The following is a 27,451-nucleotide window of genomic DNA, read 5'->3' as shown; positions in this document are numbered from 1 at the left end:
TGCAAGGCTGGGAAATTTCCATTTGATGCTGTGATCGGTGAAGAGAGTCTTGAAGGTAATCACAATCATAGCCACAACTACAACAACAGCCAGGCTTGGCTTTATGTCAAGTGCTGTGCATATATTATCTCCAGTTGATCCACGTAATAATCCTATTAGGTTGGCATCATTACCCTTGTCTTACAAATGAAGAAGTTGAACTTCAGAGAAATGAGGTACAGTCACGTGCCATGTAATGATGTTTTGGTCAGCAATGGTTTACATATACAATGGTGGTCTCATAAGATTACAATACCATCTTTGTACTTCTTTGTTTTTGTTTTTTTTGAGACAGAGCCTCAAGCTGTCACTTTGGGTAGAGTGCTGTGGCGTCACAGCTCACAGCAATGTCAAACTCCTCAGCTTAAGGGATTCTTCTGCCTCAGCCTTCCAAGTAGCTGGGACTACAGGCGCCCACCACGACACCCAGCTATTTTTTCGTTGTAGTTGTCATTGTTGTTTGGCAGGCCCAGGCTGGATTCGAACCCACCACTTCTGGTGTATGTGGCTGGCACCTTAGCCACTTGAGCTACAGGAGCCGAGCCCATCTTTGTACTTTTTTATTTTACTGTACCTTCATGTGTTTACATATGTTTAGATACACAAATACGTACCACTTGCCCACAGTATTTAGTACAGCAACATGCTGTACAGTTTTGCAGCTTAGGAGCAATAGGCTATAACATACAGCCTGGGTGTGCCGTTGGCTCTGCCATCTGGGTGGTATAAGTACACTCCATGATGTTCACAGAATAATGAAATCACCTAAGATGCCCTTCTCAAATGCATCCCCATTGTTAAGTGATGCATGACTGTAAGCTGTTCAAGTTCACACAGTTAGGATCTAGCAGAGACAGAAATAAACCATTGCCCCCGCGTTAGCTGGAATAATTTGATCTTTATCATTTGCTTTATAACCTGTTGTTTCTTTTTTTTTTTTTTTTGAGACAGAGCCTCAAGCTGTCCCCCTGGGTAGAGTGCTGTGGCATTACAGCTCACAGCAACCTCCAACTCCCAGGCTCAAGCGAGTCTCCTACCTCCGCCTCCCAAGTAGCTGGGACCACAGGCACCTGCCACAACCCCCGGCTATTTTTTGGTTGCAGCCGTCATTGTTGTTTGGCGGGTCCGGGCTGGGGATTCGAACCCGCCACCCTAGGTGTACGTGGCTGGCGCCTTAGCCGGTTGAGCTATAGGCGCAAAGCCATAACCTGTTGTTTCATTTAAGACTTTGAAGAGCTGGGTGAGGTGGCTCATTCCTGAAATCCTACCACTCTGAGAGGCTGAAGTCGGTAGATGGCTTGAGCTCAGGAATTTGAGACCAGCCAGAGCAAGAGCAAGACCCCATCTCCACTAAACATAGAAAAAACTACCCAGGCATTGTGGCAGGTGCCTGTAGTCTCAGCTACTTGGGAGGCTGAGGCAAGAGGATTGCTTGAGCCCCAAAATTTGAGGTTGCTGTGAGCATTCTAGCCTGGGGCAACAGAGTGAGACTCTGTCTCAAAAAAAAAGACTTTGAAGTTGAAGAAATGCTTCCATTCTTTAAAAAGATTTGAAATCCACAGATGAGGATGATGGGCAGCTGCTGAAAGCTCTTAAGGCAGGCTAGACTACTGGTTAGAACACAGGTTTTAAAATCAGACCTGGTTTCAAGTTGTTTCTGTCCCTTTATTAGTGATGCAATCTCTGGTTGGCCACTCTGTCAGGACTTCAGTTTCATCATTCATAAAGTGGGACTTATACCAATACTTCATAGGGGTTAAGAAAATCTCAATAAATGTTAGCCTAGTTTTATTCATATTAGTAAACAAAGCTGTTATTATTATGCCATATAACTCCAGTCAGATCATGATCCAGATACAGCTGTCAAATGAAGAATGATGAGGTTCATAAATTTGGAAAGGACAGCCTTTCCTTTCATGCAGAGTTGTAGGCCACGGCTGGCCATCTTGCAGCCTGGGAGGCATAGCTTCCAGCCAGAAGCCAAGTGCAAGCACTTCGAGGGTATGTTAAAAGGAACAGGAATTTATGCTGAGTAGGGTGGCTGAAGATACATATTTAATAAGCTATAGGAAGAGTCATGAATATTTATGAAAGGAGAGACACGTGCATATGTGATTAATTGAGCTTCATGCCCCTTTCTGGAACCCATGTTTAAAAAATGGTGGAGTGAAACCATCTATATTAAAATAAAGTAGAGCCATGTGGCATAAATAGCAATCCATGTTTAATGTTTATAAAAGTTAGCCAGCCATTGTTCCCTGACCTCCGTGCTGCTGCTTTACGTTACTATCCTCCCTGACATGAACGAGGTTTGTGACTGCTTCGATAGACAACGTTGTTATTGCAAATCTTAACACTGGTCTTTGAGGTGTTTTTCAGACTCCATATTCTGGAGACCTACTAACACCAACCAGACCCATGGAGGGTGTGGGAATGGAGCCAACAGCCCTGAGAACTCCCTATCCAGGAAGCCTCCCACCTGAGAAGACAATTTCTGCACCCCAACTCTATGAGTTCATCCCCGCCAATCAGCAGACCCAGTTCTCTAATCCTGTGCCTGCCAAGCTATCTTTAAAAGCCCTTTCTCCCAAATTCTTGGGGAGATGGATTTGAGAAACTCCTCCCATCGCCTAGCAGGGCACCTGTGATATTCAACTCTTTCTACAATGAACCTAGTTGAGCTGTAACATCAGTATGATGGAGGGTGGAGTTTTGGGCCCTTTGACATCAAAAAGGGAAACAAAGGAGGTGGAAACCCTCACAGCTCATATACATCCTCCTAGATTGGCCAGAACCACTCCATGGTCAGTGGTGTCTTAGCAGGAATGCTGGTCAGTTGTGCCAAGTCTGCACAACAGAGGTGCAGCATCAGGTGGTTGGTCGAAATCAGTGGTGGAGCAAGTCTTTCCAGTGCCTAATGGAGGTTCCAAGGGGTATAACACAGTATGTTCAACTTCCCGTCTCATCGTGCCTAGAACTCAGGTTTAAAGTTTCTCTGGGGCCCCCTTGGCTAAGATGGGTATATTCACTTGGTTGGGGGGCTTAGGATTTTATTTTTACTTCTCAGAGTTATACTGTCAACAGAAAAGAATCTAAACTCTGTAAAATAATTTGTGTGACCATGGCCTAGAGAGCCATACCCAAGAAGACTTGAGCACGTGGTCTCACCGTGGTTGGGTTACTATTTGGTTTGATACATTTCAGGGAGACAGGAATTACACCTAAAGTCATCAGGCAATACATGGAAGGTGAACACTGGTTTGGCCGGAAAGGTAGGGCATCTTGAAGTGGGGAACTGACAGGGTATAAGGAGGTTTAAAGAGTCTTTGATTTGTGATTGCTTACAGACAGGAAGCTTTGTCTAAATGTTACTGAAAGTTGGGGTTTTGTCCCTGAGGCTGAATCAGTGAGAATGAAGAATCAAGGATAGACACATGGTTTGAGGTAAAGGAAAGAGAAGTTTATTAATTTGTCAGCAAATGAGGAGGGTAGGGAACTCATGTTTCCAAAGACCTATCACTTTGCCTTTAAGCAGAAAAACTGGGCTTTTCAAAGGGGAGTTTTAGTGATTGGGCTTGGGTGTACATGACCAGTGTCATTTGCCATGGCTATTGTCGTTTAAGTATAATTGGTGGTTTCAGTGGACCTTATCTCTCTTGGCTGTAATCTTGTGGCAATTTTGTTGAGCCATCTCCTGTGGCTTACGATACTGGAAAACAAATACATTTTCCTCCCCCTTTGATTACTGGCCTTGGGAAGGAATGTCGGTTTTAATTCCCAAAAGGGGCTCGGGGTTTTAGACAACTCATAACATATTTCATTGCCCTTTTCCAGAACTTTACCTCTGTCACAGAAAGGCTTGGAATGTTTTAAGTTAAGGTAAGGAAGTCTGTGAATCAGAGACAAGCCATTGGACATATATTGAAGATATGCCCTGATTCAAGTGATCTGTCCAATAAACTGATGACCTGCAGGTGTGGCTTACGCTTTCCCTTGTATGGCTTTAGGCCTGTTAATGAGTTATAAAGGACATGTCCAAGAAGGGGGATGTGTGTGACAAGGCATATCTGACCACCCTTCTCATGGCCAGCAACTCAGCTTCAGGATAATTCTAAAGTCCCCTTGGCCAAGAGAGGGTCCATTCAGTCAGCTGAGGGGGCTTAAGATTTTACTTTAGTTTAAAAAACCTAGGGAACTATTATTTGCAACTGTCCTAACTTGCTTTAGTCTAACAAGTAAGGAAACTGAGGCTGAGAAGGGTAAAGTGAATTTCCCAAAGGTGCCCAGTTTTGTCAGACTTCAAAGCTCTAGAATTTTTAGCTATTTTAATTTCCTGTGTCCATAAGACATAAGAAGCACGCAGGTATTGAACACCTGTAAGATACTTTGTTAAGTACTTTACATTCATGAACTCATTTAATTTTTATGACTTTTAGAAGTAGGACAGGCTATCCCCAAAGTCACCATACATATGGAAGATGGAAAATTGTAGTTAAATGTACTTTTTTAAAAATTTGAGACAGAGTCTCACTATGTCACCCTTGGTAGAGTGCTGTGGCATCACAGCTCACAGCAACCTCAAACTCTTGGGCTTAAGCGATTCTCTTGTCTCAGCCTCCTGAGTAGCTGGGACTATAAGCCCCTGCCACATGGCTCAGCTATTGTTTTTGTTGCAGTTGTCATTGTTGTTTAGCTGGCCTGGGCAGGGTTCGAACCTGCCAGCCTCAGTGCATGTGGCTGTCGTTGTAACCACTGTGCTATGGCACCGAGCTGAAATATACTTTCATTCATATAATATTCATGACAAAATATTCTCTATGTGTTGGGCACCTCTTTCTACACATACACGAAGTCTTCTCTCCCATTCATGGCGAACATGTTCCAAGATACCTGCTATTATAATTTTCCCTGTGGAATGGTGACTTTTGGGACACTCTGCATTATCATGTCCACTTTACAAAGAAAAAGAAAAAATAAAACTCATGGCTGGGTTTAACTTTCTGTGGCTGAAGTTTCTCATCAGATTCCCGAATGACAAAACCAAGATCCAAGTACAAAGTTGTGGATAAATTCACCCAGCAATGACTCTTGTATCCCAGAGATACACTAGGCAGAAACTCTGGCATATATATGCAAAGAGGGTGGTATAAGGATTTTCACAGCAGCAATGCTTGGAATAGATCAAAGTTAGAAACCACTCAAATGTCCTGGACCAACAAAAGAAGGGGCGTTTAAGATAGGGTACACCGTACAGTGAGTGGAATGGCAAAGATCCAGCAATAAAAATGAGAGTGTTACATGTATCAGCTTGGCTGTGTAGGGGGGAGGGGTGATTTCTTCCTTCCTTATCATAAAGGGTCATTCCCATAACAAAAGGTGGATTAACAAGGGAAAAACATAACACATTTAATATATGGGTGGATGGGAGTCATACAAAATAGGAAATCTCAAAGGAAGAGCCAGGTGGCTGAAGTTTTTATACCATTCGGAGGTAACAGAAAGAATAGGGGCTTGGAGGATGCCAAGACAGGTGAGAGAGAAAGAGAAGGAAAGGCCTGGCTAGGGAGGGTGGTTTGGTTATGCAAATGAAACGTCGCAGGTGCAGCCTTCAGAAGATAAATGGCAGTGTCTCTGTCAGACCTTCCCAAGTTTTCGAGCATAGTCTCTTTCCTTTGGGTTCATCTTTCTTAGGTACAGACAAGGGTGGGGCGGGGCTCAGAGCAAGCCTGGCTGGCTATTTTACTAATGCAGATTTTCTCTCAATTCTCCACAAAAGGCAGCTTTTCAGGCCTATTCCTGTCTGCAGTTTCTCTGCATAACCATCTCCAAATATGCCAAAGAAGGATATTTTGGGGTGAGATATTTTGGTTTTCTTTAGCTCAATCTGAAAAACATAATGTTAAATGAAAACAACAACAACAAAAAGAAAAAGTTGCAAAATGACACCTGCCTCGTGAAACCATTTCTGTAAAGCTTGCCTGGTTTACTTGATTATAACCCCTTACAGCCACAGTGGCACTCTGGAGGCAGCCCAAGAACTCTTGACAAGGTGAAATGTCGTCAGATGCTCCCGAGAAGTGCACACAGGACGCTGCCCTAGATGACTATCCTCCCATTAAGACCTCCCACCACATTTTCTGACACCAGACAGACAAACCTAGACAACATTCCTGGGTGCTCCTCCCCTAAACCAATAACAAAACAAATAAACAAAAAAACCCCAGGCTTCTCCCACTAACAGACTCCTCACTTTGCTCATGTCAACCCAAGTCTCCCTCCCAGGTTGGTCTCCTGGGCTAATGTTCCTCAGTGCCCCCTAAAACAACTGACATCTTTTCACATCTACCCTCCTATGCATCCTCCATCACCCATAGGGCACATAGTCACCTCCCAGGAGCCCTGAAAACTCCTTTTATGTTTAATCAATCCCTTCCCATGATTTCCCATTACTTTCAGAATGAAACCCCACAGACTTTACCATGGGCCTCATCTCCTAACACCCCCTCCCCCCATGATCACTTTGCTCAGAGCCCCTCTCTTCCTCTGCACTCCTCAAACAGGCCAAGCTTGCTTCCTCTGCCTGTGTGACTCATCCTCTCCTTTGCTTCATTCAGGTCTCTGTGGTGATGACACTTCCTCAGCAAGGCCTTGCCAGTCCAATTTCCCAACCCAAAGTATCACCTGCCCTTTGAATCTTCTAACCTTGCTTTATATTTCATTGTAGCCAGACGCCCTTCTCCACAGACAAACCTCACTCCTCATACTCAATCCTAGCACAGCAGCAGGGATCCTAGATGTCCCTCAGCACTGGTGACCTAACAAGAACATCTCTCAGTATCTCCAGTTACTACATATCCCCCTTGCAGCTTATTCTCAGGGTAGTCCTTCCTAATTCCTAATAGCCCTCCATTAGGGCCTCTCCCCTGTGGAGGCAGGAGCTAGGAAGACTTTACATTTTCACTCCTTAAGTTGTCTTAAAATGAGATTGTTTAGAGAATCACAGAAGCAGGCTGACTGGATTGAGACCAACGTCTCATTCACTGTAGAACTTAAAAACTTGTGTCCCATTACCAGACCATCTCTTTATGGCTTCTAGATCAAATTGTCTGCACAACCACCATACTGCTCTGGGTATGTTTTTGTATAATTTGCTTCATGTAAACATTGACAACATACCACAATTTTTATAACATTTTTTTCTTTGGCATCTATGTATTCTTTTTCTTCTTTTTCTTTTTTTTTATTTTTAGTTTTCAAATTTTTATTTGATGTGCACGTTAAAAATTCAATTATTTCATACATTAACATTCCTACTGAATTTGAATTTCAGACAAAATAATGAATTTCAGGATTTCTAATTTTATTTTAGTGAAAATTAAATGACGTAAGTATTTCAAAGCAGTTTTCTGGAGAAAAGCTATTTTAGGAAAGTTTGCACTTGATTAAGACTAAATGTACTTGTTTAGTCACCCGACTAAATTCCTTCTTGCCTCATCAATGTAGGGCTTGTCAGCAGGTGAACAATCCTCTCTCTTTTTATGCATGAACCCATGAGTTTGCCCAGAAAATGTTTTAATTTGATAATCAACTTTGCAGTGTTCCTTCAACTTCTGGGTCAGCAAAGAGACTTGCTCAAGTGGAATCATAATATCATTTTCAGTGAAAATGAACAATGTGGGGTTCTTTAAACTATAAATGTCTTGAGAATCCTTGACAATGCCATAAATGGAGACCCCAGCCCTGAACTTGAGAGTATTTTATCATCAAATGATGGACAGCAGTTCCACCACAGCAGAATCCCACAACACCAATTTTCTGTACTTGATACCATTTTTTTCAGATACCTTAAGACAGCATCAACCTCTTTATTGATTTTCTGGGTATTCCTTGTTTTCAACCACTCAGGGAAGGTGGACCAGTCGGCAGAGGGGTCCCACGGCTCCTCCCTACGAAGAAGTCTGGAATGATGGTTGTGTATCCATTTCCTGGGATCTTGTCAGCCATATACCTGGTATTAGGTAACCGCCAGCCAAATATATCTTGAATGACAATCACAGCTTTGCCTGCAGCAACAGGGGACTTGGTGACATAATCCTTGGTGTACTGGACTTGAACTTCATGGCCCATCCCTCCATACTCCAGTCTATTGTCACACGGGCAAGGGCAAGCTTCGTTAGCCATCAGAGATGTTTAAGTCAGGCTGTGCACGAGGCGAGCCCTCCTCTGCCACAAGGCCCTGGTGCTGGTGTCTTTGTGTCCCGCGCCGACTTTGACCACCAGCCATAGAACCCTATTTTTTAAATAAATGTCAATGAAACCTCCCAAGGCCTCGCCCGACCTCCGAGAAGCCTTATACAGTCCCCTTCCCCAAAAAACCCTGCTTAGGAAAAATTCTTCCTTCCCTTGTGACCCAAACTCACAGTTCTATTAGTCAAGTCAATTTCCAGTTCCAAATTACTGCTAACTCCTCCTCTGGCCCTCTCCCCAGCTCTGTGGCCTGGGCAGGATTCTGAACTTCAAGACTGGGCGAGCCCTCCCTCCCAGGACTGTTGTCTGAGGGTCCAACCTGCGCTTCCCGCCTTGCCCTACTCACTTCCGGGGCAGGCTGGCCTGCGCATGCGCCCTTCTGTATTCCCGGCCGCAGTTTCCACAACCCGCTTCGGTTAAGGTTCCAGAGGCTCCTTAGCACCTGGGGCCGCAGCTGGCGGTTTGTCACACCGATTTCGGTGGAGGAGCTCGAAGACCACACCCTGTCCTCTTTATGCAGACCCTGAAAGGCACATGAGCATGAAGACAGGCGGGAAAAAGCTGAGACAGTGTAGGGGTCACCGAGGCTCCGTCCTGAAGTGACAGCCTGTGAATCCCCAAACGGCGGTAGCCGGTAAGCTCCTTGGATGCCAGGGAACAGAGGAGGAGTGTGCGTGTGCAGATTCCAAATGGCGCTTTATTGATTATACATTGAGGAGGTAATACTCTGAACATTTTAGGTTAAAGAACGTATGCAGTAGAACCTCTGTAAGTTGGCCACCCAAGGAACTGTAACAGGCTGGTCGACATACAAAGATGGTCAACATAAGGAACTGGCCTACTCTACTGATACATACATGTGGTGCACGTCCCCTCAATGAAAATTAGGTCAACTTAGGGGGGTGATCAGTATAGAAAGGAGGCCAGCTGTGGAGGGTCTGTGTTATTAATGTTAACTTCATCTGTTTCCTTTTACATGATTATTAGACAATTAAAAATATTTAATAGCTTAAATTGTTTTTCTTTGGACAGTATTGGGGTTGATACTTTGCAAAACTTTTAACCGGGTAATTGGCGCATAACAAATGTCTGATCAATTCTCTAAACATATTATAGATTGCTGCCCTCCGAAGAGCTTTCTAATGGAGCGCTAACTGGGGAGACACACAACAGGTAAGTGGACACAGAAGACACTTGTAGATCATGACATATAAATGCTGTAATGGATATAAAACAGGGCACTGCAACAGCAGGAATTGGCAGTGCCTTTTTTTTAATTTGAAAAAATTTTTGCTTTCAATTTCAGCTGGCTTCCACTCATCTTAGTTTGAAGTTTTTTATTTTTTATTGTTTTCTTTCTTCCTTTAGTGATTCTCTTGCCCTTTGCCTCCCAAGTAGCTGGGATTACAGGCACCCACCACAACACCCAGCTTTTTTATTTTTTTTGGTAGAGTCGGGGACTCATTCTGGCTCATGGTGGTCTCGAACCTCTCTGAGCTCAGGTGATCCACCCGCCTCGGCCCCCCACAGTGCAGGGACAACAGGTGTGAGCCACCATGCCCGCACGCAGTGCCTTTTTAATTAAGGTGTTGGAGGGCCTCTCTGAGTTGGTAGCCTTTGAGCTGAGCCCTGAAGGACTGACAGAAGGCACTGGCTCTGAACAGCCTGGGCAGGGGTTCCAGGCCATGAGGATAGCCCCTGCAAAAGCCTTGAGGCAGGGCTAGGTTCGGTGGGTCACCCCTGTAATCCTAACACTTTGGGAGGATGAGGTGGGAGGATTACCTGAAGCCAAGTGTTCAAGACGAGCCTGAGCAAGAGTGAGAGAGTGAGACCTTCATCTCTACTGAAAATAGAAAAAATTAGCTGGGCGTGGTAGTCCCAGATACTCAGGGAGGCTGAGGCAGGAGGATTGCTTAAATCCAGGAGTCTGAGGTTGCAGTGAGCTGGGGTAATGCTACTGTACTCCAGCCTGGGTGACAGTGCAGGACACTGACTGGAAAAGAAGAAAAAAAACCTTGAGGCAGGAATGACTTCTATGAGTGAGGAAGGGAAAAGAGCACCTTTGCTAGGAAAAGGGAAACAGGAGACGACCCTACAGAGGTAAAGGTATGGTGGATAGCTGCTCACAGGGACTGAGGAGGCTGTGGTCAGGTGAAATGTGACAGGAAATTTTTGTAGCTGTCTCCACCCAGTTCTCAGTAGAATTAAGCCCTAGGATTCTAAGGCATCGCTTGCATGTAATGAATTAGGTTATCTCCTGTTGTCTTAGAGAATGGAATTAGTAGCATCTTTTGGGAAATTGAGAAAACCATCTCACAGACCATTCTCTGCATGGCTTAATTCTCTCCCAAAACTTTAAGAAAGCCTGCAGGACTGGATATTTAGCAAGAGATTTGAAAAACATCACTCTGACTGCAGTGTAGAGAGGCAGGAACAGAAGCAGGAGCTCAGTGAGAAGTCCTTCAGGGTTACCCAGATCAGAGATGGCAGCGGGGCTGTAGCAGCCCAATTGTGAGAAGTGACTATGTATTTTGGAAACTAGAACTAAATGGAACAAATGGATTAGACCTGGAAGGAAAAACAGAAGGAGTAAAGGATGACTACTAAACTTTTTGGTCTGAGAAACTGGGTAGATGCCAGTGCTATGGATGGTCGGGTGTATGCTAGTCCCAGTTCTGATGGGTGACCCTGGGCAAATACGTGACTTCCTCTTTCTGCTGAGCCACAGTTTCCTCATCTGTAAAATGGGACTTGCTGTGGAAATTTGATGGATTATATGTGAAAAGCACAGGTCTGGTACATGGGAAGTATTTAAACTACTATTATTCATTGTAATCATGCCTGGTCTTGCTAACATATTTATGTAGGTAAAAGCCTGGGCTCAGAAACCCGTCAGACCTGAGTTCCTAAATTGTTATGTGACATTGGAGAGGTCATCTCACATCCCTGAGCCTCAGATTCCTTCTCTGTAAAGGAAGTTAATGAAACTCCCTTCCCTCCAGACACAGTTGTGAGGATTCACAGAAGTCTTGGATATGAAGTGCTTACTGCTAGGTGTAGTACACAGTCATTGCTCAGTTAACAGTGCCTAAATGCCAGAGTACTTTGAGTTTTCTTCTGTGTGTATATGTTTGGTGAGCCAGAATCAACTCAAAACAAGCCTTTGTAGGCCAGACATGGTGGCTCACACCTGTAATCCCAGCACTCTGGGAGGCTGAGGTGGGTGGATTGTGTGAGCTCAGGAGATCATCTCTCAAACCATCTCTGCTAAAAATAGAAAAACTAGCTGGGTGTTGTGGCAGGTGCCTGTAGTCTCAGCTCTTCAGGGGGCTGGGGCAAGAAGATTGCTTGAGCCCAGGAGTTTGAGGTTGCTGTGAGCTATGATGCCACCTAGCCAGAGCATAGAGTAAGACTCTGTGTCAAAAAAAAAAAGTCATTGAATTGTGAAATTATCGCTGCTCATTGGAAAAACATAGATAGTACAGAATTACGTAACGTTAGATAATGAAAGGTGACCTACCGCCCCAACTTCCTAAGTAATCCTTGTTGACTGCTGCGTAGCCTTTCAGAGTTTCACATACACATGCTGATGCTCTCCTAGAGGAGGCTGTGAATTCAGACTCCAGAGTCATGCAGATCCAGGCTCTAGTCCTACCCCTGATACTTACTTACTATTAGATAGAGGGTGAGTTATTTAACAATTAGTCTACATCTCAATTTCTCTTTTTATAAAACTCTTCCGTCAGTGTGCTTTTGTAAGGAGTCACTGAATGGTACATGCAGAGGGATTAACTCTGTGTACACACATGAAGGTCTCAACATTTAGTTGCTATTATTATATATTTAGTTATGTACCATAAACAGCAATACACAGCATATACCACAGTGGTCCCATAAGATTATAATGGAGCTGAAAAATTCCTATTGTCTGATGTGGTCACAGCCCCTGTAATATCATAGCACAGTTCCATCTTTAGATACGTTTAGATACACTAACAGTTACTATTGTGCCACAGTTGCCTGTGTGTTCAGGATAGTAACAGACTGTACAATTTTGTAGCCTAGGAACAACAGACCATACCATTTTGCCTAGAGGTCTAGACTCTCCCACCTAGGTTTATCTAAGTACACTCTGTGACCTTAGTACAATGATAAAATTGCCTGACAACACATTTCTCAGAATGTATCCGCATTGTTAAGTGACACATGACTGCGGTTAAAGATTACAGACAGTACTGTCTTCTGTATTCTCTTCTGCAACTGCTTTTGTAGCTTAAAAAGCCTCCTCCCATACCCAGATTCATCTTGATTTGATGCAAGGTTAGAAGTCCCCTTGCCAATTTCTCATCACTAATTTTCTGCTTCTGAGCCAATTCTCCTCTGTGACTGGGTATAAATAACAGAGGCTGTGGTACCTGGACCTCCCAGGCTTTGGAGCCAGGTTGTAGCCTTACTTGCCCAGAAGGTGGCAGGCAGAATCCGAGGTAGGATGCAAGTAGTATAAGAAAAGTGTGGGGTCCTTTATAACCTTTTATCTCTGTGACCCATTCTGTGACTTCTCAGGTCACATCCTGTTTCCTTCAAGGGAGCTATGAGGGTGAAGGAAAATTTTCCCTTTACTCAGAAAGTTCACTGAAAGATCAACTCACAATTAAGGCAAATTAATAAGAAGAAGAGCTTTACTTACTGCGTGCATGGGAGAATCATACCGTGGTTACCCAATATCCCAGTGGAGGGTAAGATGAGGTATATGGGCAATTCTGTGTAGGGGTAATAAATGATTGCTAGGGAGGATGAATAGGTGGGAGAAAGAAATTGACTTGTAAATGATTCTCTTTGCGAATTAAATTAACCTTGAGGGACAGGTATTGTATTTTAAATGATTTGGGCCAGGTCTGGTTGAATTTTTGATTTTCTTTTCTGCAAGACAGTGAGATAACAGGGAGAGGAAGGGAAGTCAGTTGCTGTTTTTGATAGGTCAGTCTGGTTGATGAGATAGAGGGAAAGCCCCTGCTAATGCCTGCTGATCCCTAAGGGCCTTTAACTCAAAATACTCTTTTTATCAAGGGGTCATATTTTGGGGTGAAATTTCCTGAACTCCTTTAGGGCCATGTACCCTACTTTCACCTTTCACTGTGGGGCCTAAGGCAGAGTTCAGGGTACCCAGACACCAAGCTGGCTAGATCACAAAGCTTAATGCCATTGTCTTATAGAACTTACTATCTAGAATGTTTTACACCAGCTTCATGGTTATTTTATAGCATGTTTTTCATTTCTTTTTTGAATGGAAGTCTATTGGTTCTGGTAAAGGGATATTTTCATCCCACCACATACATACTGCTCTTTATTTTTATTTATTTATTTTTTATTGAAACTGAGCCTCACTCTGTTGCCCAGGCTAGCATAGCTAACAGCAACTTCAAACACTTGGGTTCAAGCAATTCTCTTGCCTCAACTCCTCAAGTAGCTGGGACTATAAGGTGTGTGCCACCATGCCCTGCTAGTTTTTCTATTTTTAGTAGAGATGAGGTCTTGCTCTTGCTGCTGGTCTTGAACACCTGAGCTCAAGTGATCCATTCACCTCAGCCTCCCGGAGTGCTAGGATTACAGGCATGAGCCACTGTGCTCAGCCTCTACCGCTCTTTAGTTCTGGTACTTATTCTCTCTCCTTCCAGGGTCTAAGCCCCCTACCCTCCTCTCCCAATACCGATCAACCTCTATAAGCCATAGGCTATGGCTTACTGATCAAAGAGTTCCATTTTTCCTTTTTTAGTTCCAATTATGTTCAAAACTCAGGTGTCCATTTTGCTCAAAGGTCCTTGTATTATTTTCCCTTGCCTGTACCTGTTTCCCTCTTTATCAGAGAGCTGGTCCTTGTCCCTGTAGCTGAACAAAGAATGAGGACAAATGGTTTGAGGAAAAGGAAAGAGAAGTTTATTGATTTGCCAGCCAATGAGGAGGAGGGAAGACTCATCTTACTGTACCATCATCCTCTTTCTATGTAGAAACACAAAGCTTTTAAATGGGGTTTTCAGTTTTGAGTTATTTCTGTTTAACTATAGCATCTCTGGTGAAGATGATCATGTGACCTCTGCTGGACAACTCCATTGAGCCATCTCCTATGGTACAGAGAACAAAGAACACTGCCCTGCTCCTCTGATGACTGACACTGGGAGGGATGCAGGTTTGTTTTGTTTTGTTTTTTTACGGCACAGTCGCAGGTTGTCACCCTTGGTAGTGTGTCGTGGCGTCACAGCTCACAGCAACCTCCAACTCCTGGGTTCAAGTGATTCTCTTGCCTCAGCCTCCCAAGTAGCTGGGACTACCGGTGACCACCACAACACCTGGCTGTTTTTCTTTAGAGACAGGATCTTGCTCTTGCTTAGGCTGATGTTGAACTCCTGAGCCCAAGGGATCCACCTGCCTTGGCCTCCCAGAGGGCTAGGATTACAGGCATCGGCCACTGTGCCAGGCCTGAGATACAGGTTTTAATATCCCCCCAAATGTGAGGGGTTTAAAGAGACAGCTCGAAAACTATTTTACCTTTTTTAGGTTGTTACCTCTGTTATAGTCCTGGATTTTAAGGAACATTTCTTTGAGAGATGACAAACCTTAGAAGTCCCATTTGCAGAGCGAGTTGTAGGAGGGCCCAGATAGATGACAGTGTGTGGGAAGAAAGGTCAGCAACAGGGAGGATGATTTCTTTGTCACAGCATAGTTCTTGGCAGGGATAATCATCATTTTAAGGCCAATAATAATCCTTTCTCTATCTGGCCCATGGGCTGTTGTCAAGATCAAAATGATTAAGATTTCTGAAACCACTTTGTAACAGTAAAGCACTTTATAACCTCAGGTATCATTAGTTAGCAAATTTACCTGCACCCCTCCAATGCTGTGGGAGGAAGGGCACCTGGGTCTGGTGTCACCTCATTGACATTGAATAGCAAATTTCCTCCTCCAGGAAATCAATCCATTCATATGTTTAACACCTACTCTGTGTCAAGCATGGTTCTGGGTACTGGGTATGCATAGTTGAACAAAATAGGCAAGTTATACTAGAACCTACATTCAAGAGGGGGAAACATACAATAAACAAACAATAAAGAAGAAATATTTGAGGTTCGTAAGGATGGATTGAATGCCTGAATCTTCTGAAATCACATTACCATGATAGTAAAGAGATCTTTTCAAAAGAAATACCCCTAAGTATAGGCGGAACTTAAGAGGATGTGGTACCATTGAAATTTTGCAAGCTGGAAATCAGATGAATGAGTCGTGACTACTGACTGATCTAGCAGACCTATGAAAGTTAAAACCTAAGCCAATAGTTGGAAAAACCAAAGCTGAACCAAGTTTCTGTGGCTGAAGATACATAAAGCTCAGGAACTGGTAGCAGCAGGTACCTGTGGAAACGGGGGTAAAGGGCAAGCTAACAGGGGAAGATGGGCTAAAAGTTTATTTAAAGAGGATCCCAGATCTCTTTCTCAATTCTCTGACGCTGGGCAACTAACTACCTTTCACTCACAAAAAGATTAAGAGTTTTAGCATGTTGCAAGAATGACACTGAGGGTTTTTAGATGGGGGTGGGGGGGGGGGACACCAGATACAGCTGCAGAGGAGTGACATAGTGTGAATAGAAGAATAAGGGAATACTGGACGCTGGGACTCCCAACCTCTTGGCTCCTAAATTTCTGGCAGTCTTTTTTCTTTGTGCAGGAGATTAGAAGAGTCTTTGGGAAATTCGAACAGCCCAAGAAGAACCCTCAGTACTAACATTGGAGGTTCCCCGACTTAATGGTCCAATTGAATCACCTTACAGCAAAGCCTAATTTTTTTTTTTAAATCATAGCTGTGTACATTAATGCAATCATGAGGTACAATGTGTTGGTTTTATGTACAATTTGAAATATTTTCATCAAACTGGTTAACATAGCCTTCATGGCATTTTCTTTAGTTATTGTGTTAAGACATTTATATTCTACATTTAGCAAATTTCACATGTACCCTTGTAAGATGCACCATAGGTGTGGTCCCACCAATCAGCCTCCCTCTACCCATCCTCCCCAGCAAAGTCTAATTTATGTGCTTGCAGAGTCCATTCACTATTTAGTACCTGTGGAAGGCAGCTTCTAGGATAGCCCCAGTGATCCCACCTCCTGGCATCACACCCTTGTGAAATCCTCTCTCCCTGGCAGAATACACTGGGCTAACCTCCTGGAAGGCCACTTTTAAGACTGTGTATAAAAAGACTATATCTTCTTCTGTCATGCCCTCTCTTGCTTTCTCTCTTGCTGGCTCTGGTGGAAGCCAGCTGCCGAGTTGTGAACTGTCTCTGTGGAGAGGGCCACATAGCAAGGACCTGAGAGCGGCCTCCAACCCTCAGCCAATGAGGAACAGAGGCCTCAGTCCAACAGCCCTCAGGGAACTGAATGCTGCCAATAACAACATTTTTATGATAAGTATTTTCAAATATGATCAAAGTAGAGGGAATAGTATAATAACCTAATTTATCTGTTGCTCAGGTGGAACAGTTACTGAGATTTTGCCACATTTGCTTCTTCCATTCCTTTTTTTTTCTTTTCTGCTTTTAAAGGAAACTCTAGCCATCATGTCATATTACCTTTGTACTTTGTATGTATCTAAAAAGCTTAGTATTCTCCCTTCTCTTCAGTATAAGCAAATGACCAAGGATTGATTACCATGTGCATGATGACAGCCTCTAATGTAAAGGATAGACCAGTATCAAAAAAAGCAGCTAGGAACAGGAAGACGAAATTCCTCTGAGAGATCAGAGTAGACGTTACAACCACAAAATAAAATCAAGATGAATAAGTTATGCTTTGGAGTTAAAAATGATAGCAAGAAATGAAAAGTAGAAGAGCTGGAAAATAAATTAGAGGAAATCTCACAGGCACTAGAGCAGAATGATAGATGGGGGATGGGAGAAAAGAGGAAAATTGGAAGGCCAGTGTAGAAGGTCCAATAGCCCCTAATAACAGGAGTTCCAGAAAAAGAGAAAAGAGACAATGATGGCAAAGGAAACCATTCCAAAGTATTCCAAGACAATCTCCCTGAACTGAATGATATTATTTTGCAGAGTGAAAGAGTCCACCAAATACCTAGCATATTGAAAGGTTACGGAACCAAAGAAAAAGATTATTCCAAGACGTGAGACGAAAGGGAAATGGAGGCCCAGTTTATACAATTAAAATGCCTTTATTCCACCCGGGTAGAGGTGGGGTAAGATTTCCAACCAGGGTGGGAAGAAATCCCCATGTGGGTAATGGTAAGAGGGGGTTTTAAAGATCAGGATGGTGGGGGTTGGGACATTCCCTTTCCTGGGTTGGACATCTGTTGTAAGGGTGAGGGTTGGCCCATTCACCTTTCCCAAGTAGGATATCCGGTGGGAGAGGGTAGGGGGTGGACCCATTTACCTTTCCCAGGTGGGACATCTGGTGGGAGCAGGTAGGTGTTGATTCTTTTAGGCAAGTCCACCCTATTTAGTCAGGGTTTGACCCTATCACATGGATGCAATTCTAGAATACTTGTGAGAAAGATAAAGATCCTGCCAGAGAGAAAAAGACAGGCCATGTGCAAAGAATAGGAATTAGAAGGTCTTGGGATGTTTTTTTTTTTCTTTTTTTGAGACAGAGTTTTACTCTGGGCTCTGAGTACAGTGCCATGGCAGCATCATAGCTCACAGCAACCTCAAACTCCTGAGCTCAAGCAATCCTCCTGCCTCAGCCTCCCAAGTAGCTGGGACTACAGGCACACACCACCATGCCTGGCTAATACTTTTTCTTTCTTTCTTTCTTTTTTTTTTTTTTTTGTCTTGGGAATTCTTAATAAGACTAGACACTAGAAGGCAATGTGGCAATGTCTTTCTTTCAAGTTCTGAATAAAAATGGTCGACAATCCAGAATTCCACGTGTAGCCCAGTATCAGTTAAGCAGGAGGACAGGATAAAGACATGCAGAATTTCACAACATTTACTTTCTAGAGAAGTTGCTTGAGGTTGTAAACTAAGGAAGAGAAAGACAAGAACAGAGGAGCAGAGAGGCTTTCCAATTTAGAGCTTCTAGGTGTGAGCTGTACTCCTGGCATAAAGCACCACCAGTCCAGACTAGAGCAGCTCAGAAAGTTCTGAGGGAGATTTCTCTGGGAAGATGAAATCTGTGTCTTACTAAAACTTCTGAAGGTCTTGAGAGGAGGCTAGAAAATTGGCAAAGATCTTATGATTGAGTTAGTGCTAAGTATGTAGAGGACCAAGCAAATGAGAAAAATAAGGCAATTATTAATTCCAGAAGATGGGGAGGAAAGTTGTACAGGATAGAAAATTAGTTGTAATTTACTAGGCGCTCCATTGGGAATGACAGACACTTATGTGGTCACAATAACATAAACACTGGTGCCGCCAGGGTTGAGGCTCACATTCACACTGGGGGCATTATAGTGATCCCCTGAGCTCTAGGAGTCGGTCCTTACACTTTTTTTCTCATCTTTCACACTGGTGGAGCCTGGGCCAGTGTGGTGCAACTCACGGTTATTCCTCAGACTCCCATCCCTTTCTCAGAGGCCCAGGTGCCCTGCCTTGTCCCCCCATGCTCCCTTTCCTTCCTCAGAACCTCAGCGGTCAGTCTTCTCCGCCCTCCCCGACTCTTGATATCAAACCGCTGCCCGCTGAGTGAATCACATTTCCTGCCCTCCTTTCTCTTCCTTGATGAGCTAAGATTGAGAGAGAGAAAGAGAAAGCATGAAGATCTTGTTAAGAGGGAGTCGGGAGTCCGGGACCAGGGGCTGGAGGACCATCTTACTGAGGACTTGTGTCCTTACGTTGTGTGACCCTTCACACCCCTGAGCCTCAGCTTTCATTGTTGTTAAGTAGGGAGAAGATGTCCGTTGTGCTTCGTATTAGCCTTCAGGAACCCCTGTGATTTGACACTTGTTGCCTCTTCCAGCTGTCACGAAGCTCCTGCCATCTTGGCCTTTATTTTCCTACCACAGATTCAGCTTGATCAGGCCTTGCACTGGTCTGGAGCCCTTTGCTTGGGACAGTCTCCTCCCAGTTCTTAGCAGCTATAATTCCTTCTTGTCATTCCAGTCACAGCTCAATATCACCTTAGAATAGTCTTCCCAAGGTACCCATTCATAAGTAGGCACCTACCCCGCTCCTCAAGAGGAAGTCATTCTCTGCCCTTAATTCAGTTTTATGGTCTTCATTGCACTTGGAATACCTCCAAGTGTCTTTTTTTTTTAGGCAAAGTCTCACTCTGTCACCCTGGGTAGAGTGCCATGACATCATCATTGCTCACAACAACCTCAAACTCCTGGGCTCAAGCAATCCTCCTGCCTCAGCCTCCTGAACCCCCAAGTGTCTTGCTTGCTGGTCTCTCCGTTTAGAAGTGAACAGCATGAGAGCTGACATCTTCTCCTTGTTCACCACCTCCATAAATGTTTGTGGGTAAATGAATGCCTCTGCCTACGGAAAGTCAAACGGTGTAACATTTGCTGTGGCACTTTAGAGATTCTAGACTGCTATGTAGGTGGATGGGCTTTTTATTTAAAAACATCTAGATTTGAGAGCAGTATGTTTATTTTCCTTACTTTGTTTCCTTGAGGCTGGTCATTGCGCAGGCTGACAGATGGCTAGGGGCGATGTCTGGGGAGAGGGAGCCTGAGATTATCAGTGAGGTGTGGATGGCCCCTCCTTGGGTAAGCTGCCAGCGGATGGCTGCCTGTGATCCGGCCCACCGCATGGACTCCCATTTCCTGTCTTTCCCGACCTTTGAAACTCTGCCAAGTGGGTTACTGGACTGCTGCTTCTGAGGGCTTAGAGATCTTTGGCCCAATTTCCGGGATGGATGTGCAATGTGTAGATGAGAAATGTCCTCATTTCCTGTGACTAGAGAAAAATAAATGAAAAGAAAAAACATGGGGCACAAGTTTTTACCCACAGGAAGTAGAGCAAGGTGAAAAGAAAAGCCAGCAGAGACCTGGCTCTGAGAGGCAGGATGTTTAGGGGAACGGGGTGGAATCTTGGCTGCGCGTTTTCCTCCAGACCCTCTACGGACCCCTCACCCCCACCCCTGCCTTTCTCTGACCACAGTGATGGCCACAAAACCACACTACAGATGAGCTCTGGCCTTGTGGGCAGATGGGAAGTTTTGCGGAAGGGGCACAACAGCATCTTTTCCAGAAAGGGGAAGCAAGATGGTCAGTGCATGTTCCCCTTTCCTGTTGGTCAGCCCACAGGTCAGGCCGCACCAGCCATCTCCCTCCACTACCGTTTCCTGGTAGCAGCTCCAGGCTGCCTTCTGTGTTATTCATTAACTAGGCACTAATATTTCTGTTTACCCATCTGTCATCCTGCTTCAGGGCAGGGGATTCAGAGGAGCACTGCGATCATGCAGCCACCCGGATGCTCTTGGATGAGGCCCAGCCAGCTACACTTAGCTAGTGTTCTTTGTGTCAAAGCCCAGTGCAAGAGCCTTATACTTTATGTAGCCCGGGAAAGATAAAGTTTTCTCAAGGAGGATATGTTCTGTCTGCCATCTGAGCACATGCCTGTGAGATCCAGCCAGAGATGTGTTCAGGCTGGCTTATGAGAGCCTGTTATCAATATTTCTTGCCAAACCCATGTTCAGTATCTTCACAGTGTTAGAAATTAACCCTGATGGGAGTGTATATGCCACAGAAATTTGCAAGTGTTACAAATCAATCTTTCTAACCTCCTACCCCCTACTCCTTGCTACCAAGAGATAGTTCTTAAATATTTTCCAGCATATCACTGGGGACATCTGTTTACTAAGTAGATGCATGACAATTTGTAAGACAATTATTCTTGAAAAGCCAATTCCAGTGGAGGAGGAGACAGTCTCCCTTTCAGGGAAGTGCTAGACCGATGAAAACCCTGCATGCTTGCATAGTACTCTATTCTTTCCTTCCCTCCCTTCCTTCCTTCCTTCTTCTCCTTCACCCTGCGTAGAGTGCAGTGAGTGTCATAGCTCACAGCAACCTCAAGCTCCTGGGCTCAAGAGATCCTTTTGCCTCAGCCTCCTGAGTAGCTGGGACTACAGGTGCCTGTCACACAAGTGGGGCTAGTTGTCTATTTTTAGTAGAGATGGGGTCTCGCTCTTGCTCAGGCCAGTCTCAGACTCCTGAGCAAAGGATCCTCCCACCTCTGCTTCCCAGAGTCCCTGGATTACTCATTGGTTTCTTAACTCTCATGTGCATTATCTCCTTCATCCTGACAACTGTCTATCTCAGTGGTAGACACAGCTGCCAGACTGATCTTCTTAAAATGGAAATCAAATCACTCTCCTTTCTTGCTTCACACTCTTGAATGGCTTCCAGAAGCTCTTAGAATAAATTCAGACTCCTTTCTGCTGCCAAAGACTTTGGATAGTCTGGTCCCTGCTCACTTCAGTGACCTCATCTTCTATCACTCTCTCCCTGGTTCACAGTATTCTAGCCCAACTGGTTTTCAAAGTGTGGCTCCCAGGCCAGCAGCATCAGCATGGCCTGGGAGCGCTGTGACAGCTGATCTCGTGTGTCTGTTGCACTGGATGATGAAGTGCCCAGATATTGGGATAAGTCTTATTTCTGAGTGTCTCTGTGAGGGCATTTCTGGATAAGATTAGTGTGAACTAATAGACTAATGAGAGCAGATTGCCCTCCAGATGTGGCTTAGCCTCATCTAATTCACTGAGGGCCCAAACAGAACAGAAAGGCAGAGGAAAGAGGAATTTGCTCTTTGCCTGACAGCTTGACTCTTGCTCTTAATGAAGAAATGCGCTGATCTATCAAGTGACTGGATGAAGTTCAAATACATGTAAGTAAATTAGCCCCTAAAACTTCATCCTGAAAGGCTCAGATGAGGTCCAGTGATTTTCTTATAACCTCATTAAAGCAAAATGACTTCATTTTATACTCTCCTGGTTAGCAAGAGCACTCGAGTTGCTGAAGAACCAGAGTCTCAGAGTTGGAAGGGGTTTGGCAGTTCACTGATTGGGTCAGCCCTTAGCAGGTGTGTGTTTCCTCAGTGTCCTGGAATGGGTGTTTGCTATCTTCTAGTTGAATATTACTGGAAATTGAGAGACAACTACTCTGCTGAGATAGTTCTGTTTAAACAGCCCTAATTATTTATAACATATTTGCCTCTTCCATCCACCATCTTTGCTCATCCCTGTGGAGCTACACAGAAATGCACCTTCCTTACAATAAACCCGGTCCTAGCCACATATTCAGCTCTCTCACCTCCTTCTCTCTTTCTATTTGTGTGGTTTTTTTTTTTTTTTGACTGAGTCTCACTTTGTCATCCTCAGTAGAATGCCATGGTGTCATAGCTCACAACAACCTCAAACTCTTGGGCTCAAGTGATTCTCCTGCTTCAGCCTCCCAAGTAGCTGGGACTACAGGCTCCCACCACAATGCCCAGCTATTTTTTTAGAGATGGGGTCTTGCTCTTGCTCAGACTGGTCTGGAACTCCTGAGCTCAAGCAGTTCACCTGCCTCAGCCTCCCAGAGTGCTAGGATTACAGGTGTGAGCCACTGTGATCAGCCCTCCTTCTCTTTTTCAACATTTTTGTTTCTTTTTATTATAAGAATTTTATTGATACACCATAATTGTATGTATTTATGGGGTACATGGGACATTTTGATCATGTGTGCTGAAAGAAGGCAGCATTGGGATTCAGGAAGACCTGGATTCAACCCCCCCTCACACTCATCGACCTTGGGAAGTTACCTCAGTTCTCTGAGGCCCTTTCTCTGGCATAGTGCCTGGTATTTAACATGCTCTAGGATTATCATTACTACTATTACTATCCAATTTTGTATCTCCAAAACATTTTGGTTGCATTTTCTGGGTTTGATTCCCTGAACTAGTGGCCCTTTAAAAATTGTGTTGTCTCAGTGCTGAAGGTGCTACTAAGTGGAATGGGGTTATTGTCAATTTGTCTAGACTCTTTCTTTTAATGTCACCCAAATCAAATTAGCTTTTTTTGACAGCTATACCACATCACAGACTCGTGATATCCCACAGTCAGCTGAAAATCCCAGATTTTTTCTTACATAAACCAAACCATTCTATAGTTGGCTACCTAATACATTATTTCCATCACTTTTAATATTTACTTAATTCTATTTCTGGTATGTGAGGGTATATGGTATTTCTCATGGCTTGATATCTTAGAACTAAATAATACTCTGTAATTGTTTGGTGATTTTATATATGCAGTCTCATTTAGTGGCTCATTCTTGTCATCCCAGCACTCTGGAGGCCGAGGTGGGTGGATCACCTGAGATCAGGAGTTTAAAACCAGCTGGAGCAAGAGCGAGACCTCATCTCTACTAAAAATAGAAAAAACTATCTCGGTTATGGTGGTATCTGAGGTCCCAGCTACTCAGGAGGCTGAGGCAAGAGGATCACTTGAGTCCGGGAGTTTGAGGTTGCTGTGAACTATGAGCACACTATGGTTACCCAGGGTGAAAAAGAGAGACTCTGTCTCGAAAAAAAAAAGTTCTTAATACAGTAAAAAGTACTAAAAAATTGTAAGTACTGAGAATAAGCCTGGGAGGTAGAAATTATCCTCATTACTTTGATTTGGATATTGAGGCTGGGGGGGTATGACCCGCTTCAGGTTCTCCAGCTAGTAAGCCTGACCACCACTGAGGTCAGGACTCCTGTGACACCTGTCCAGCCTTCTTTTGAAGAAGGAAGAGAGAAAATTGGCTTTCAGTTGGGTGACAATAAGGCAAGGCTTTTTGGAGAAAGCGAGTATTGAGTGGGATTTAGTAAGAGGGGAGGAAGCAAGCAATCAGAAGATGGGGGACCGCGGGATTAGGGTGAGTGGGACATGTAAGCAGTAAGGGTCATTTCTTGGGCAGATTTCTTGGGCAGATTAGGCTCCTGAGCTAGGACAGAGACTCCTGACCCCAGCTACCCCTTCTGTTAGCCGGTTTGGGGTGGCTGTCTGTATTATTTTTCACATCTCCATATGTAATTCTAATGTATAGCCTGGGTTGCAGACTCCTAGGCTAGGGGGTAGTGGCAGTTAACGAGAGAGGATGGACTCAGAGTCCTAATTATGGAGAAATGAGTTAGGCAGGTGGAATGGGGAAAGGAAGGGGGCACAAAGCAGATGAAAGAATAGTGTGACCTGAATTCCTGAGAGGAAAAATTTTGACAACAGGGAAATTGCAGGTTTCTGAGCAGGAGGGTAGTATGTTTTAAGCTCCCGTGGAAAACTGATAACAGAGTCGGGAGGCAGCCAGCTTTCTCTTTCTGAGGCCAGCCTCCCTACACAGGATCCCACCAGCGCCCGCACACACTTTCCCACAATACATCTGGTTTCAAATGCATCACCTTCCCCTCTTCTGCCAAGTCTACTTCCCTCTCCTATGCTTGCAGAAGTGTAGCAAAAATTGTGGACACTCACTTCAGAGTTTTATAACCTTTATTTTCAATCTGCCAGACCAGGCTGTTTTTCCCTGGGCTAGCCAGCATCAGTCTCTGGTTGCTGAGTACCAAGCCACATCCTGGCCCGTGTAGGGTGCCAGGAGGAAGGAGATGAGACCCAGACCTCAGGCGGTTCCTGATTTAATAGGAGAAACAAGATAATGCATGAAAATGAATGGCTCACACTTTAAAAGCAACGGGTCAAACCTGGATTGCAGCAGTTGGGACAAGTCCTCCCTGCTGGTCTCCAGCTCAGAACCATGTGGACTTTCTTTGACCTTATTTAGTATTTCTCTTCCATCTGGGTCCCACTGATTTCTTTCTGCCATTTACAGTGAGACTAGTGTCCAGAGGTTGCTTCTACATTTGTAGCAGTACTTTAGGACTCTTTGCTTCAGCACGGTCACCACTAGATGCCAGCTACCTTGCTGGGACTGAATTCCTTTGAGCTACGTTCCTTCCAAAATTCTAGCCAACAGTGCTTTTCTGCTTGGCCATTTCTTCTTACAACATGGAACTATGCTCCTTCGGGAAGGAAAATTCAATCAGAGAAGGATACCAGGCTGGTGGGGGGGGGGGGTTTCAAAGCCTCCCTCATGGACTGAGCTTGAGGATTCCTGAATCTGGACAGGAACCCTCACGTCACCTGTCTCCCAGGCTGCCCAACCCCTGTGTAGGGCAGAGGAGCACCTCCAAAAGTCCCGAGCAGGCTCTAGTCCGTGGTGAAGTCTGAACTGGGCGCCCCGTCTGTCTGGCTCACACCCTTGTCTGCATTGGTCACCTCTGCAGTCTCTTTGCCTCTGCGTCCCAGCAGCGAGGAGCCCTGCCTCCGCAGCACCTGCAGCCCTTTCCCGAAGGTCCTGCGCACTGCTGCAGAAGAGAAGTAGAAAAGCACGGGGTCCAGACTGGCATTGAGGGAGCTGAACACCACGGCTATCGCCCGCCATGAGGGGCTTTGTTTCATGTGAAACCCCACCAGGTGGGACACGTTGTAAGGCCCGAAACACACTAGGAAATTGAGGAGCGTCACAATAGCCAGCCCCACAGCCCGGCGCCTCCTCTGGGCGCCCACGTGGGGCTGAGAGAGCATGATCCGCACGAAGCGCCAGTAGCAGAAGACAGTGACGGCCATGGGGATGAAGAAGAGCACCAGGCACAGCTCCAGCCGCACGGGCAGCACCAAGCTCAGCTGATCCTGGGTGAAGTTCTCGTAGCAGGTAGTGTCGTTGACACTTCTGACCGGCTGGGTTGAGTTCAAGTACTGCACAATGATCACGATGCTGCAGTGACCAAAGGACATGATCCAGGCCACCAGGGCAGCAATGATCCCATACACAGGCCGGCGGGAGAGCTTGTACTGCACAGGGAAAGCCACTCCCAGGTAGCGCTCCACGCTGATGCCCGCCAGGAGCCACGTGCTGCAGTAGATGCTGCTGTAGAAGCCGAAACCTGTGAGGGCGCAGACTATGTCAGGCAGATACCAGTAGAAGTTGTAGGCGGCCTCAATGATCTTGAAGGGCAGCAGCAGCAGCAGCAGGAGGTCCGCCAGTGTCAGGCTGAGCAGGAGGATGTGCACAGGCGCTGGCTGGGGCTGGCGGACGCGCCCGACGAAGGCCCGCAGGGCCAGGAGGTTGGCAGGGAGACCAGTGAGGAAGATGATAATGTAGGCCGTGAGGATCAAGGGGCTTAGCCAGGAGGGCAGCATCCTGGAGGAGGGGGAGAAAGGGCAGGGTCAGGAGGCCTCACTCACAGCCTGCGGACCCCTCCTGAGTCAGGACATCCTCCCTGGAACTCTCCCCGGCCCAGCCAGTGCTTTCTGCTGCCACCACTGCATGCTCATATCACCTGCTGGAACTGCCCAGAGTAATTATTGACTTTGCCTTGGGCGGGATAATAAGCAGTAGTTATTATATTTGCCATCATGTGTCTCTGGGGGAGAACAAGCCTTAGCTTCCCAGGGGAATTCCCCCTCAGATTTCCCTGGCTTTTCTCCTTCCAGGAAGTTCCTGTTATCAGTTTCTAACTTTCTCAGTGGGAAACCTGACAGAGGGAGGGATTCCAGCAGGGACAGAGCTGCAAAGTGTGTGGCGGGATGACTAGGCTGTGAGGACCCACGTGCCCAGCCCCTAATTCCTGCTCCCCTTTCCTCTCCTGTTGCAGAATAGATCCTCCTTCACTTTGTCTACCTCTGTCCAACACTGGACTCTGGGGCTCTGTTGAAAAGGGGGAGCAGGGGAAGCCTAGAGAGGGGCAGTAGAGAGGAGGGTGAGCCAGTGTAGGCTGTTGGGGCTTGTCCCTGGGAGACTTTAGAGAGATTCAGAAAAGCCCACAGGCCTCCACTAACTCCTGGTGTTTGACTGTAAACAGAATTTCTGCTCTTAATGGGGTGACTCTGTTTCCACTTGGTTTGTAGCCCCTGCTGGCACCCCTCCGTCTCACCCCTCCAGCCTCTTCAGGGTTGGTTTCCTGGCCCTGCACACTAGCTCCTGTCTCTGAGCATGGCCCTTACATTCCGTGTCTGAGAGACGCTTGCCAGCCCCCCAGCAGCACCTTCCCCTCAAGTTCTGTTCCCGGCGGGCATCACTTCCCGGAGCACTAAGCTGGCTGCCTTGCCTTGTCTGTGTTCCAGATAGACGCCTCCTCGGGATTAGTCCTGAAGAGAAGTCTGTAAGCTTCTAGGAAAGAGGAACAGAGCTGTAGCCCCTG

The 27,451-nt window shown here is 45.4% G+C and overlaps 1 protein-coding gene and 1 pseudogene across 1 annotated transcript; both read right to left on the bottom strand.

Moving 5' to 3' along the window:
• Positions 1 to 7,487: 7,487 nt before the first annotated feature.
• Positions 7,488 to 8,301, bottom strand: LOC100956835 (annotated as a pseudogene).
• A 17,156-nt stretch (positions 8,302 to 25,457) lies between these two features.
• Positions 25,458 to 26,450, bottom strand: LOC100949267 (free fatty acid receptor 2). The gene has a single exon (XM_023516940.1). It carries the CDS (start codon positions 26,448 to 26,450, stop codon positions 25,458 to 25,460), a length of 993 nt encoding a protein of 330 aa, XP_023372708.1.
• Positions 26,451 to 27,451: the final 1,001 nt, after the last annotated feature.

Source organism: Otolemur garnettii, unplaced genomic scaffold, assembly GCF_000181295.1.
Source record: "Otolemur garnettii isolate 467f Iridium unplaced genomic scaffold, OtoGar3 scaffold00100, whole genome shotgun sequence".
NCBI lineage: Eukaryota > Metazoa > Chordata > Mammalia > Primates > Galagidae > Otolemur > Otolemur garnettii.
Note: the sequence above shows the minus strand (reverse complement) of the source record. Positions and strands in the feature narration are given on the sequence as shown.